Raw genomic sequence first — 15,962 nt, 5'->3', positions numbered from 1 at the left:
TTTGGAGTTCTTATACCTACAGGTTCCAGAGCTGATGAAAGTCTTGTCACTGAATGAAATGCTGATACATCTAGGTGTCACATGAGAGAGGAACACAACAAATAAACGGTCAAGATATCACAGCTACCTATCCCAATGTAAAGACCAATCCTGAACAAATGGTCTTTTCCCTGTCAATAGATCACAGTCTAACACAATGCAAGCATCACCCATTCATACTGCATGATAAGAACATCAAAGGAATAGGATTCTGTTCAAGTTATTCTAATTAGCGACAAGTCCAATTGCATTTTACTTCAAACAGTCAAACTGCACAAGTCACACCAACAAGAAATTCTATTCCCAATAATCATTGGAACACATTCTCAGCAGTTGATGCAATATATTCATTTCAGTGAATTCATTGTACCTTTCAACGTAACTTTAACTCAAAGCTTTCATTCAAAAAAATCCCCCTCCCTTTCCGGGGTGCATCTTACACTCAGTGCCCTGAATTCAATCCTGCATCTAATTTTGGATCTAACTGAAAGTGTGATTGATTTGACCTTCATGACAGTGTCAATCGCAGAATTAACTTCGACTGAGAGGGAATGCAACAAGGGCATTTGAGGCATTTTCAGAGAGATATAAATCATAGAGCTGCCCCAACCTGGTGCATAAGATGCAGCAGATTTGGAATAGAATCTCACAGTGGACTTTGGCTCAATATTGAACACAATCCCAAAAGTGCAGTCTCAAAAACGTCCTGTGCAACTGCAACATAGCTTCCAACGTCTATACTCAATACCCTGACTGATGAACACCAATGTGCCCAAAGCATTGTTCAATGCCCCGTCTACCTAAGATTACGCCTTCAGAGAACCGTGCATTTGAACCCCAAGGTCTCTCTGTTTCTCTGTACTCCTTAAGGCCCTACCATTCACCAAGAAAATCGAACATTGAATTGAGTTTCCAAAATGCAACCCTACACACTTCTCTATATCTAACTCCATTTTCCATTTCTGAGCCCACTTTCGCAAATATTTCAGGTTCTGCTGCCAAATATCCTCACTCACTCTTTTAATGTCATCTGGAAACTTACTAATCATGATTTCTACATTCTCGTCCAAATCATTAATATAGATAACAATCAGGAATGGGCCCAGCTCCGAACGCTGAGGCGTTCCGTGAATCAAAGGCCTCCAGTCAGAAGAGCATCCTTCCTTACGGTCTGCTTCCCATCATCAAGGCAATTGTACATCAATTTGCCATCTTCCACTAGATTCCATGCACTCTAACTTTCCAGAGCAGTCTGCCACGTGGGACATTATGAAAGACCTGACTGAAATCAACATAGACGAGTTCAATAGCCTTGTCATCGTCAATCCTCCTGGTCAATTCATCAAAGAATTCTAACAAATTTGTGAGGCATGATCTCCCAAACACAAAACAATGCTGACTACTCCTAATCAAACCCTGCCTTTCCAAATTCACGTACATATTATATACCAGAATTTTCTGAAGGAACTTATCGATTCCAGATGTTAGCATTATTGGTCTACAGTTCCCAGATTTTTCTTTGCAGTCCTTATGGAAACAGAGTACGACATTCTTTACCGTCGAGTTCTCCGGGACTTCACCCGTGGCGAATGATGATGCAAAAGGTATCAGCTGGGTCCCTCACAATTTCTTTTCCGGTCTCTATAAATATTCTTACATATATTTTGTCAGGACCAGAAGTTTGATGCACCTACACACATTATAATGCATACAATATCACCGCTATGCTGAGAAGGAATGCCCCCAAGATATGACCACTAATTTCGCCCAGTTCTATTCCTTCTCTAGTTATTCTTTTTCCTTTAATACAACTGCGGAATCCTTTTGGATTCTCCATAATCCTCTCACCCTCAGCTATTTCGTGTCTCTTTTCGATTTCATGATTTCCTCTCTCAGTAAAGTCCTGTTTCCCCGAAATGCTTGTAGGAATTCCCTTGATTCCAGCTGCCTGCAACTGAGCCATGTCTCCTATAACAATCCAATTGCTCCTGCAGGTCTCCCCAATATCCCGGCATATTTATTACTCATATTCCCATTGACTATTTGGGGGCCTAAAATACATCCCCAGTAATGTCACCATCCCCTTCTTATTTCTCGACTCCATCTACAAGCCTCACTGGGTTATCCTTTAGTTATTTCATCTCTGATTACTGCCTCAAAACACGCCTTATACAAAAATGCAGACCCTGCTCCCTTCTTTCCACCACTTCTGTCCCGCCTAAACCACCTGCGCTCTGGCACATTACTCTGCTTTTAGTCATTGCTATTGTGTAAAAAGTACTTTTCAGCGATTCAGCGCTGGCTGTTACCTGTTTCTGCCGCCACTGCTCTGTTTGATGAAGAACTTTCTGTCGGTTTCTGAGTTGAATATGTCGTGTCGTTCCCATTTTCAGCAGCGTTTGGATCTGAAGGAATGGAGATACAGTATAAGAATGAATCAAAGATGGAACTCTTTAATTCAGATATTTCTCAATAATTCCCAGCGTGCCATGTATTTCATGGAGGCAAGAGCCCAGCAGTATTTTCACTGTTATTAATTCAGGTATTCTGGATACCTGGTTTCAAATCTTCAAACTGCAGATGGTGCAATTTTAATTCGATGCAAAATAACATATTTGGCATGAAGAATCTATTGACGGCCAAGAAACCATGTTCATTTGCTGGAAAACTGACGCCACTGGCTAATTAATCTCTTTCAGGGAAGGAAACCTCATCTGCTCTGAACTGGAAGTGAGTACTGATCTACAGCACCGTTCTTGACATCCCACTTCACTGAGTCACTCTATCACACTTTTCTCAGTCACAAGGTCCACACGTCTCAGTCACTGTATCTCAGTCTGTTTAGTTATTATATCCCACTGCATTAACTCACGAAATTCCATTCCTCTCGGTACCAACAGATTCACTGCAGTCATTTAATCTATTCACTTGAAGCATCACCTTCCGTTCACTTCAGTTATTCTATCACACTACCTTCACTCACGAACACGCAATTCATTCAGTCGCTGCATATCGCTTCCCTCAATCTCTAAATGGCATTGTGCTCAATAACATCGTAAAACCTATTTCTGACATGATATTCGACACAGATTAGCCACTAATCCGATTTACCTCAGTCACTACATCCCACTTTCCACCTCAAATGACATGACAGCTGCCTCGGTCACAATTTTCCACTGCTCTCGGTCACTACAATTCACCACCATCGGTTACTGAAGTTCACGCTCCGCAGTCACTTAATCTCACTCCCCTCATTCATTGTTTCCAATTACACTCAGTCACAGCATCACACTATTGAACACCAATAACCTGGTCAATGCATACCTCTTAGTCAATAAGTCACTCTTCCCTCAATCAATAATCGCTCTCTCCTCAGTCAATACGTTTCACTTCGCTCAGTCCATACATCGCACTTCCCTCAGTCACATCCGTCACACGATTGCAGTCCACGAACTCTAAGTTTGGCCTGTTGTTCTGAGTGGCATGTGCTGCGTTTCACAATTCAGAGCTAGAGTTCCAGTAAACGGTTTCAGAGAATATCACGCATTTTTCACAGTGTACACACTGCACAGCAACTAACTGAAGGACATAGGCCTTGACTAAATCTTATTAGCAACAGTTAAACCAATCAGAAGGTGTTATTGTTTTCAATGTCACGAAAATATCTAACAGAAAACATCCAGCCCGACTTAGAGAGAATTTAAATATCAAAATTGAGGCATAACCTGAATATGGCGCAGAAGATGACACGGGTTTCGAAGACGATATTTCAGAGGACGTTGGCGTTGTTTTACCGACAGCTCCATGACTTGTTAGACGTTTTGGAGCTGCAATAAAATAATGTAAGTATGTCTCGGACATACAGAACAGAGGAGAACTACACAATTGATGGCATGACATCTACCAGTCTCAATATAGAGAAGAATCCTGAATACCTGGCCTCATCCCAGTCACTACATCAAAATGAGAATGACAAAATGTCAGCGTCAAACAGTCCTTTCTGCATGATGACATCATACAAAAACAGGATCAAATTCCAAGGGACGGAACGTTAGATATGTGCCATTAACTTCTATTTGAAATAATCTACACGTACAAGTTACAGCAATCAACATGCAAACCCCTCCGCCCAATAATCATTGCCAATCATTCCACTGAATCCTTGCATTCCATTTGCTGTGGTGCCTTAATTACGAATCTCCCAGAAATCGTTCCACAGAATTAATTGAAAAAAGTCACATGACCCCGCACTTACTCGGTACTGAAACCTTACTGAAGTCGAGAGACAATCCTTGACGTAATGTTACCAATATTTATGGAATGAATCTGAAGTAGTGTTTGCCTTTTTAACGTCATGACAGGATCCATCGGAGATGGAAAGTGTAATTCCGACTAAGAAGGAATTTAATAATTAAGTTTGAAGTATAATCTGGGAGATGTGATCAGAATGGTGGACTATATGTCATAAATATGGAATGTATTTGGAAGACGATTTCTCAGTGGACTTTGGAGTTCTTATACCTACAGGTTCCAGAGCTGATGAAAGTCTTGTCACTGAATGAAATGCTGATACATCTAGGTGTCACATGAGAGAGGAACACAACAAATAAACGGTCAAGATATCACAGCTACCTATCCCAATGTAAAGACCAATCCTGAACAAATGGTCTTTTCCCTGTCAATAGATCACAGTCTAACACAATGCAAGCATCACCCATTCATACTGCATGATAAGAACATCAAAGGAATAGGATTCTGTTCAAGTTATTCTAATTAGCGACAAGTCCAATTGCATTTTACTTCAAACAGTCAAACTGCACAAGTCACACCAACAAGAAATTCTATTCCCAATAATCATTGGAACACATTCTCAGCAGTTGATGCAATATATTCATTTCAGTGAATTCATTGTACCTTTCAACGTAACTTTAACTCAAAGCTTTCATTCAAAAAAATCCCCCTCCCTTTCCGGGGTGCATCTTACACTCAGTGCCCTGAATTCAATCCTGCATCTAATTTTGGATCTAACTGAAAGTGTGATTGATTTGACCTTCATGACAGTGTCAATCGCAGAATTAACTTCGACTGAGAGGGAATGCAACAAGGGCATTTGAGGCATTTTCAGAGAGATATAAATCATAGAGCTGCCCCAACCTGGTGCATAAGATGCAGCAGATTTGGAATAGAATCTCACAGTGGACTTTGGCTCAATATTGAACACAATCCCAAAAGTGCAGTCTCAAAAACGTCCTGTGCAACTGCAACATAGCTTCCAACGTCTATACTCAATACCCTGACTGATGAACACCAATGTGCCCAAAGCATTGTTCAATGCCCCGTCTACCTAAGATTACGCCTTCAGAGAACCGTGCATTTGAACCCCAAGGTCTCTCTGTTTCTCTGTACTCCTTAAGGCCCTACCATTCACCAAGAAAATCGAACATTGAATTGAGTTTCCAAAATGCAACCCTACACACTTCTCTATATCTAACTCCATTTTCCATTTCTGAGCCCACTTTCGCAAATATTTCAGGTTCTGCTGCCAAATATCCTCACTCACTCTTTTAATGTCATCTGGAAACTTACTAATCATGATTTCTACATTCTCGTCCAAATCATTAATATAGATAACAATCAGGAATGGGCCCAGCTCCGAACGCTGAGGCGTTCCGTGAATCAAAGGCCTCCAGTCAGAAGAGCATCCTTCCTTACGGTCTGCTTCCCATCATCAAGGCAATTGTACATCAATTTGCCATCTTCCACTAGATTCCATGCACTCTAACTTTCCAGAGCAGTCTGCCACGTGGGACATTATGAAAGACCTGACTGAAATCAACATAGACGAGTTCAATAGCCTTGTCATCGTCAATCCTCCTGGTCAATTCATCAAAGAATTCTAACAAATTTGTGAGGCATGATCTCCCAAACACAAAACAATGCTGACTACTCCTAATCAAACCCTGCCTTTCCAAATTCACGTATATATTATATACCAGAATTTTCTGAAGGAACTTATCGATTCCAGATGTTAGCATTATTGGTCTACAGTTCCCAGATTTTTCTTTGCAGTCCTTATGGAAACAGAGTACGACATTCTTTACCGTCGAGTTCTCCGGGACTTCACCCGTGGCGAATGATGATGCAAAAGGTATCAGCTGGGTCCCTCACAATTTCTTTTCCGGTCTCTATAAATATTCTTACATATATTTTGTCAGGACCAGAAGTTTGATGCACCTACACACATTATAATGCATACAATATCACCGCTATGCTGAGAAGGAATGCCCCCAAGGTATGACCACTAATTTCGCCCAGTTCTATTCCTTCTCTAGTTATTCTTTTTCCTTTAATACAACTGCGGAATCCTTTTGGATTCTCCATAATCCTCTCACCCTCAGCTATTTCGTGTCTCTTTTCGATTTCATGATTTCCTCTCTCAGTAAAGTCCTGTTTCCCCGAAATGCTTGTAGGAATTCCCTTGATTCCAGCTGCCTGCAACTGAGCCATGTCTCCTATAACAATCCAATTGCTCCTGCAGGTCTCCCCAATATCCCGGCATATTTATTACTCATATTCCCATTGACTATTTGGGGGCCTAAAATACATCCCCAGTAATGTCACCATCCCCTTCTTATTTCTCGACTCCATCTACAAGCCTCACTGGGTTATCCTTTAGTTATTTCATCTCTGATTACTGCCTCAAAACACGCCTTATACAAAAATGCAGACCCTGCTCCCTTCTTTCCACCACTTCTGTCCCGCCTAAACCACCTGCGCTCTGGCACATTACTCTGCTTTTAGTCATTGCTATTGTGTAAAAAGTACTTTTCAGCGATTCAGCGCTGGCTGTTACCTGTTTCTGCCGCCACTGCTCTGTTTGATGAAGAACTTTCTGTCGGTTTCTGAGTTGAATATGTCGTGTCGTTCCCATTTTCAGCAGCGTTTGGATCTGAAGGAATGGAGATACAGTATAAGAATGAATCAAAGATGGAACTCTTTAATTCAGATATTTCTCAATAATTCCCAGCGTGCCATGTATTTCATGGAGGCAAGAGCCCAGCAGTATTTTCACTGTTATTAATTCAGGTATTCTGGATACCTGGTTTCAAATCTTCAAACTGCAGATGGTGCAATTTTAATTCGATGCAAAATAACATATTTGGCATGAAGAATCTATTGACGGCCAAGAAACCATGTTCATTTGCTGGAAAACTGACGCCACTGGCTAATTAATCTCTTTCAGGGAAGGAAACCTCATCTGCTCTGAACTGGAAGTGAGTACTGATCTACAGCACCGTTCTTGACATCCCACTTCACTGAGTCACTCTATCACACTTTTCTCAGTCACAAGGTCCACACGTCTCAGTCACTGTATCTCAGTCTGTTTAGTTATTATATCCCACTGCATTAACTCACGAAATTCCATTCCTCTCGGTACCAACAGATTCACTGCAGTCATTTAATCTATTCACTTGAAGCATCACCTTCCGTTCACTTCAGTTATTCTATCACACTACCTTCACTCACGAACACGCAATTCATTCAGTCGCTGCATATCGCTTCCCTCAATCTCTAAATGGCATTGTGCTCAATAACATCGTAAAACCTATTTCTGACATGATATTCGACACAGATTAGCCACTAATCCGATTTACCTCAGTCACTACATCCCACTTTCCACCTCAAATGACATGACAGCTGCCTCGGTCACAATTTTCCACTGCTCTCGGTCACTACAATTCACCACCATCGGTTACTGAAGTTCACGCTCCGCAGTCACTTAATCTCACTCCCCTCATTCATTGTTTCCAATTACACTCAGTCACAGCATCACACTATTGAACACCAATAACCTGGTCAATGCATACCTCTTAGTCAATAAGTCACTCTTCCCTCAATCAATAATCGCTCTCTCCTCAGTCAATACGTTTCACTTCGCTCAGTCCATACATCGCACTTCCCTCAGTCACATCCGTCACACGATTGCAGTCCACGAACTCTAAGTTTGGCCTGTTGTTCTGAGTGGCATGTGCTGCGTTTCACAATTCAGAGCTAGAGTTCCAGTAAACGGTTTCAGAGAATATCACGCATTTTTCACAGTGTACACACTGCACAGCAACTAACTGAAGGACATAGGCCTTGACTAAATCTTATTAGCAACAGTTAAACCAATCAGAAGGTGTTATTGTTTTCAATGTCACGAAAATATCTAACAGAAAACATCCAGCCCGACTTAGAGAGAATTTAAATATCAAAATTGAGGCATAACCTGAATATGGCGCAGAAGATGACACGGGTTTCGAAGACGATATTTCAGAGGACGTTGGCGTTGTTTTACCGACAGCTCCATGACTTGTTAGACGTTTTGGAGCTGCAATAAAATAATGTAAGTATGTCTCGGACATACAGAACAGAGGAGAACTACACAATTGATGGCATGACATCTACCAGTCTCAATATAGAGAAGAATCCTGAATACCTGGCCTCATCCCAGTCACTACATCAAAATGAGAATGACAAAATGTCAGCGTCAAACAGTCCTTTCTGCATGATGACATCATACAAAAACAGGATCAAATTCCAAGGGACGGAACGTTAGATATGTGCCATTAACTTCTATTTGAAATAATCTACACGTACAAGTTACAGCAATCAACATGCAAACCCCTCCGCCCAATAATCATTGCCAATCATTCCACTGAATCCTTGCATTCCATTTGCTGTGGTGCCTTAATTACGAATCTCCCAGAAATCGTTCCACAGAATTAATTGAAAAAAGTCACATGACCCCGCACTTACTCGGTACTGAAACCTTACTGAAGTCGAGAGACAATCCTTGACGTAATGTTACCAATATTTATGGAATGAATCTGAAGTAGTGTTTGCCTTTTTAACGTCATGACAGGATCCATCGGAGATGGAAAGTGTAATTCCGACTAAGAAGGAATTTAATAATTAAGTTTGAAGTATAATCTGGGAGATGTGATCAGAATGGTGGACTATATGTCATAAATATGGAATGTATTTGGAAGACGATTTCTCAGTGGACTTTGGAGTTCTTATACCTACAGGTTCCAGAGCTGATGAAAGTCTTGTCACTGAATGAAATGCTGATACATCTAGGTGTCACATGAGAGAGGAACACAACAAATAAACGGTCAAGATATCACAGCCGCCTATCCCAATGTAAAGACCAATCCTGAACAATTGGTCTTTTCCCTGTCAATAGATCACAGTCTAACACAATGCAAGCATCACCCATTCATACAGCATGATAAGAATATCAAAGGAATAGTATTCTGTTCAAGTCACTCTAATTAGCGACATCTGTAATTGCATTCCACTTCAAACAGTCTAACTGCACAAGTCACACCAACAAGAAATTCTATTCCCAATAATCATTGGAACACATTCTCAGCAGTCGATGCAATATATTCATTTCAGTGAATTCATTGTACCTTTCAACGTAACTTTAACTCAAAGCTTTCATTCAAAAAAATCACCCTCCCTTTCCAGGGTGCATCTTACACTCAGTGCCCTGAATTCAATCCTGCATCTAATTTTGGATCTAACTGAAAGTGTGATTGATTTGACCTTCATGACAGTGTCAATCGCAGAATTAACTTCGACTGAGAGGGAATGTACCATGGGCATTTGAGGCATTTTCAGAGAGATATAAGTCATAGAGCTGCCCCAACCTGGTGCATAAGATGCAGCAGATTTGGAATAGAATCTCACAGTGGACTTTGGCTCAATATTGAACACAATCCCAAAAGTGCAGTCTCAAAAACGTCCTGTGCAAATGCAACATAGCTTCCAACGTCTATTCTCAATAACCTGACTGATGAACACCAATGTGCCCAAAGCATTGTTCAATGCCCTGTCTACCTATGATTACACCGTCAGAGAATCGTGCACTTGAACCCCAAGGTCTCTCTGTTTCACTGTACTCCTTAAGGCCCTAATATTCATCACGAAAATCCAACATTGATTTGAGTTTCCAAAATGCAAGCCTACACACTTCTCTATATTTAACTCCATTTTCCATTTCTGAGCCCACTTTCGCAGATATTTCATGTTCTGCTGCCGAATATCCTCACTGACTCTTTTAAGGTCATCTGGAAACTTACTAATCATGATTTGTACATTCTCAACCAAATCATTAATAGCGATAACAATCAGGAATGGGCCCAGCACCGACCGCTGAGGCCTTCCGCGATTCAAAGGCATCCAGTCAAAAGAGCATCCTTCCACGATTGCGGTCTGCTTCCCATCATCAAGGCATCAAATTGCCATCTTCCACTGGATTCCATGCAAACTAACTTTTCAGAGCAGTCTACCACGTGGGACATTATGAAAGACCTCACTGAAATCAACATAGACGAGTTCAATAGCCTTGTCATCGTCAGTCCTCCTAGTAAACTCATCGAAGAAGTTTGTGAGGCATGATCTCCCACATACAAAACAACGCTGACTACTCCTGCATCTCTGCAGTATTCACTTGACGCATCATGTTGCAGTTGTATAAGACTCTGTTGCGGCCTCATCTGGAGTATTGTGTGCAGTTTTGGTCGCCATACTATAGGAAGGATGTGGAGGCATTGGAACGAGTGCAGAGGAGGTTTACCAGGATGTTGCCTGGTATGGTTGGAAGATCGTATGAGGAAAGGCTGAGGCACTTGGGGCTGTTCTCATTGGAGAAAAGAAGGTTTAGGGGAGATTTGATAGAGGTCTACAAGATGATTAGGGGTTTAGATAGGGTAGACACTGAGAACCTTTTACCGCTAATGGAGTCAGCTGTTACAAGGGGACACAGCTTTAAATTAAGGGGTGGAAGGTATAGGACAGATGTTAGGGGTAGATTCTTTACACATAGGGTTGTGAGTTCATGGAATGCCCTGCCAGTAGCAGTGGTGAACTCTCCCTCTTTATGGTCATTTAAGCGGGCATTGGATAGGCATTTGGAAGTTATTGGGCCAGTGTAGGTTAGGTAGGATTCGGTCGGCGCAACATTGAGGGCCGAAGGGCCTGTACTGCGCTGTATTTTTCTATGTTCTATGTTCTATCACCTTCCGTTCACTTCAGTTATTCTATCACACTACCTTCACTCACGAACACGCAATTCATTCAATTACTGCATATCGCTTCCCTCAATCTCTAAATGGCATTATGCTCAATAACATCGTAAAACCTATTTCTGACATGATATTCGACACAGATTAGCCACTAATCCGATTTACCTCAGTCACTACATCCCACTCTCTACTTCAAATGACAAGACAGCTGCCTCTGTCACAATTTTCCACTGCTCTCAGTCACTACATTTCACGACCATCGGTTACTGAAGTTCACACTCCGCAGTCACTTAATCTCACTGCCCTCATTCATTGTTTCCAATTACACTCAGACAAAGCATCACACCACTGACCACCACGAACCTGATCAATACATACCTCTTTTCTTAGTCAATACGTCACTCTCCCCTCAATCAAGACACTCAATCCCCTCTGCACAGTCAACACATTTCACTTCGCTCAGTCAATACATCACTCTTCCCTCAGTCACACCGTCACATCCGTCACACGATTGCAGTCCACGAACTCTAAGTTTGACCTGTCGCTCTGAGTGGTATGTGCTGCGTTTCACAATTCAGAGCTAGAGTTCCAGTAAACGTTTTCAGAGTATATCATGCCTTTTGCACAGTGTCCACACTGCACAGCAACTTACTGAAGGACAAAGTCTTTGACTGAATCTTATAAGCAACAGTCAAACCTATCAGAATTTGTTATTCTTTTCAATGTCAAGAAAATATCTATCAGAAAATATCCAGCCCGACTAAGAGAGAATTTAAATATCAAAATTGAAGCATTACCTGAATATGGTACAGAAGATGAAATGGGTTTGGAAGACGATATTTCTGAGGACGTTCGAGTTGTTTTACCGACAGTTCCATGACTTGTTAGAAGTTGTAGAACTGCAATAAAAGAATGCAAGTGTGTCTCGGACATACAGAACAGAGGAGAACCACTCAATTGAGGGCATGACATCTACCAGTCTCAATAGAGAGAAGAATCCTGAATACCTGGTCTAATCACAGTCACTACCTCAAAATGACAATGACGAAATGAAAGCATCATGTCTGCATGATGACATCATACAAAAATAGGATCAAATTCCAACGGACTTGACATGAGAAACAATCTACACGTACAAGTCACAGCAATCACCATGAAAATTTCTCCGCCCAATAATCATTGCCAATCATTCCACTGAATCCTTGCATTCCGTTTGCTGTGGTGCTTTACTTACGAATCTCCCAGCAACCATTTCACAGAATTAATTGAAAAAAGTCACATGACCCCGCACTTACTCGGTACTGAAACCTTACTGAAGTCGAGAGACAATCCTTGACGTAATGTTACGGATCTTTGTGGAATGAATCTGAAGTAGTGTTTGCATTTTAAACGTCATGAATGAATCAATCGGAGATGGGAAGTGTAATTCCGACTAAGAGGGAATTTAATAATTAAGTATGAAGTATAATCTGGGAGATGTGGTCAGAATGCGGACTATATGTCATAAATATGGAATGTATTTGGAAGACGATTTCTCAGTGGACTTTGGAGTTCTTATACCTACAGGTTCCAGAGCTGATGAAAGTTTTGTCACTGAAAGAAATGCTGATACATCTAGGTGTCACATGAGAGAGGAACACAACAAATAAACGGTCAAGATATCACAGCTACCTATCCCAATGTAAAGACCAATCCTGAACAAGTGGTCTTTTCCCTGTCAATAGATCACAGTCTAACACAATGCAAGCATCACCCATTCATACAGCATGATAAGAATATCAAAGGAATAGGATTCTGTTCAAGTCACTCTAATTAGCGACATCTGTAATTGCATTCCACTTCAAACAGTCTAACTGCACAAGTCACACCAACAAGAAATTCTATTCCCAATAATCATTGGAACATATTCTCAGCAGTCGATGCAATATATTCATTTCAGTGAATTCTTTGTACCTTTCAACGTTACTTTACCACAAACTTTCATTCAAACAAATCACACTCCCTTTCAGGCGTGCATCTTACACTCAGTGCCCTGAATTCAATCCTGCATCTACTTTTGGATCTAACTGAAAGTGTGATTGATTTGACCTTCATGGCAGTGTCAATCGCAGAATTAACTTCGACTGAGAGGGAATGAATCATGGGCATTTGAGGCATTTTCAGAGAGATATAAGTCAGAGAGCTGCCCCAACCTGGTGCATAAGATGCAGCAGATTTGGAATAGAATCTCACAGTGGACTTTGGCTCAATACTGAACACAATCCCAAAAGTACAGTCTCGTAAACGTCCTGTGCAACTGCAACATAACTTCCAAAATCTATGCTCAATACCCTGACTGATGAACACCAATGTGCCCAAAGCATTGTTCAATGCCCTGTCTACCTATGATTACACCTTCAGAGAATCGTGCACTTGAACCCCAAGGTCTCTCTGTTTCACTGTACTCCTTAAGGCCCTACCATTCACCACGAAAATCCGACATTGATTTGAGTTTCCAAAATGCAACCCTACACACTTCTCTATATCTAACTCCATTTTCCATTTCTGAGCCCACTTTCGCAGATATTTCAGGTTCTGCTGCCTAATATCCTCACTGACTCTTTTAATGTCATCTGGAAACTTACTAATCATGATTTCTACATTCTCATCCAAATCATTAATAGCGATAACAATCAGGAATGGGCCCAGCACCGACCCCTGAGGCCTTCCACAATTCAAAGGCCTCCAGTCGGAAGAGCATCCTTTTACTATTATGGTCTGCTTTCTATCATCAAGACAATTGTGCATCAAATTGCCATCTTCCTCTGGATTCCATGCAATCTAACTTTCCAGAGCAGTCTACCACGTGGGACATTATGAAAGACCTGACTGAAATCAACATAGACGAGCTCAATAGCCTTGTCATCGTCAATCCTGCTGGTCAATTCGTCAAAGAAATTTGTGAGGTACGATCTCCCACATACAAAACAATGCTGACTACTCCTTATCAAACCTTGCCTTTCCAAATTCATGTATACATTACACCCCAGAATTTTCTCAAGTAACGTATGTACTCCAGATGTTAGGATTGTTGGTCAATGGTTCCAAGATTTTTATTTGTTGTCCTTGTTGAAACTTAATACGACATTTGTTACCCTCGAGTCATCCGTGACCACACTCATGACTGACATAGAATGGGACTGCCAGCTGGGTCCTCCGAAATTTCTTCTCTGGAATCTTGAATGCTTCTTGCATGTATTTTGTCGGGACCAGAAGTTTGATCCACCTTCGCACATTGTCGTGCGTACAATATCACCTCTGTGCTGAGAATGAATGTCCCCAAGACATGACCACTAATTTCGCCCAGTTCCAAACTCTTTCTCCACCGTAAACATAAAGAAGATATATTCGTTGAGGACATTGCCCATCTCTGGCACTTCCAAATATACATGTTCACTATACTCCTCGAGGTGTCCTATTCTCTCTCCAGTTATTCTTTTTCCTTTAATATACCTAAGGAACCTCATTGGATTCTCCATAACCGACTCACCCACGGCTATTTCGAGCCCACTTTCCCTTCATGATTTCTCTCCTCAGTCAACTCCTGTTCCTCCTATATCCTTCTAGGAATTCCCTTGATTCCAGCTGCATGCAACTGAGCCATGTCTCCTTTTTTTCTGGTCAAAGCCTCAATATATATTGGCTTCCAGGGTTCCTTATTCCTGCAAATCTTGCCATTCCCCTTCAAAGAAACATATAGATCTTGTCCTCTAACTATCCCACTTTAAGGGCATTCCGCATGCCTTTCCCTGCAAACAAACTACTCGAATCAACTCATGCAAATCCTGTGTAATTCCATCAAAATTCGCCTTGCCCCAATTTATAACTTGATTCTGGGGACGTGTTTCGTCCTTCTTAATAAACAGTTTTAAGGTCAATAGAACGATGGTTACTTGTCCCAAAGGGTTCCACCTCTGTCACTTTAGTTATGCTGTCCTGCCTTATTTTCCAAGATTCAGTCAAGATTTGTCCCTTCCCGAGTCGGACCTCTGTATACAGATTTTGAAATGTTTTCTGAACGCACTTAACAAATTCCACCCCATCTAACACTAAACAATATGGGAGTCCCAGTCTATGTCAGAATAATCAAAATCTTCTACTACAACAATCCAATTGCTCCTGCAAGTACCTCCAAGATCTCCGTTTATTTATTCCTCTAATTCCCATTGATTATTTGGGGGCCTTAAATACAACCCCAGTAATGTCACCATCCCCGTCTTATTTCTCTACTACACCCACAAAGCCTCACTGGGTGATCCTTTATTTATTGCAACTCTGATTACTGCCTTGATACTCGCCTTTTACAAAAATGCAAATCCCACTAAATTTTATCCACCATATCTGTCCCACCTAAACCACCTGGCACATTACTCTGCTTGTATTCATTGCTATTGTGTAAAGAATACTTCTCAGCGATTCAGCTCTGGCTGTTACCTGTTTCTGCCGTCACTGCTCTATTTGATGAAGAAGTTTCTATCGGCTTCTGAGTTGAATATGTCATGTCATTTTCATTTTCAGCAGTGTTTGGATGTGAAGAAATGGAGGTACAGTATAAGAATGATTCAAAGATGGAACTCTTTAATTCAGTTATTTCTCAAAAATTGCTGGCGTGCCACGTATTTCATGGAGGCAAGAGTCCAGTAATATTTTCACTGAGTTAGTAATCCAGAGACTTAGCGAACGCTATGGGCACCTGTTTTCAAATCTTCAAACTGCAAATGATGAAATTTTAATTCGATGCAAAGTAACCTATCTGACATGAAGAATCTACTGATGGCCATGAATCCATGTGCATTTACTGGAAAACAA

At 41.2% G+C, this 15,962-nt stretch overlaps 1 protein-coding gene across 5 annotated transcripts in view; it reads right to left on the bottom strand.

Moving 5' to 3' along the window:
• The window catches only part of LOC132809105 (mucin-5AC-like), a 78,436-nt gene that overhangs the window by 25,421 nt on the left and 37,053 nt on the right, over positions 1–15,962 (bottom strand). For all 5 annotated transcript variants that reach the window (XM_060822511.1, XM_060822512.1, XM_060822508.1 and 2 more), the window contains 5 exons: positions 11,912–12,013; positions 8,309–8,410; positions 6,893–6,988; positions 3,765–3,866; positions 2,349–2,444 (listed from right to left, as the gene is read on the bottom strand). In XM_060822511.1, the coding sequence (XP_060678494.1) occupies positions 2,349–2,444; positions 3,765–3,866; positions 6,893–6,988; positions 8,309–8,410; positions 11,912–12,013 (498 nt within the window). The remainder of the gene's footprint in view (positions 1–2,348; positions 2,445–3,764; positions 3,867–6,892; positions 6,989–8,308; positions 8,411–11,911; positions 12,014–15,962) is intronic.

This window comes from Hemiscyllium ocellatum, unplaced genomic scaffold, assembly GCF_020745735.1.
Source record: "Hemiscyllium ocellatum isolate sHemOce1 unplaced genomic scaffold, sHemOce1.pat.X.cur. R10, whole genome shotgun sequence".
Taxonomy (NCBI): Eukaryota; Metazoa; Chordata; class Chondrichthyes; order Orectolobiformes; family Hemiscylliidae; genus Hemiscyllium; species Hemiscyllium ocellatum.
Note: the sequence above shows the minus strand (reverse complement) of the source record. Positions and strands in the feature narration are given on the sequence as shown.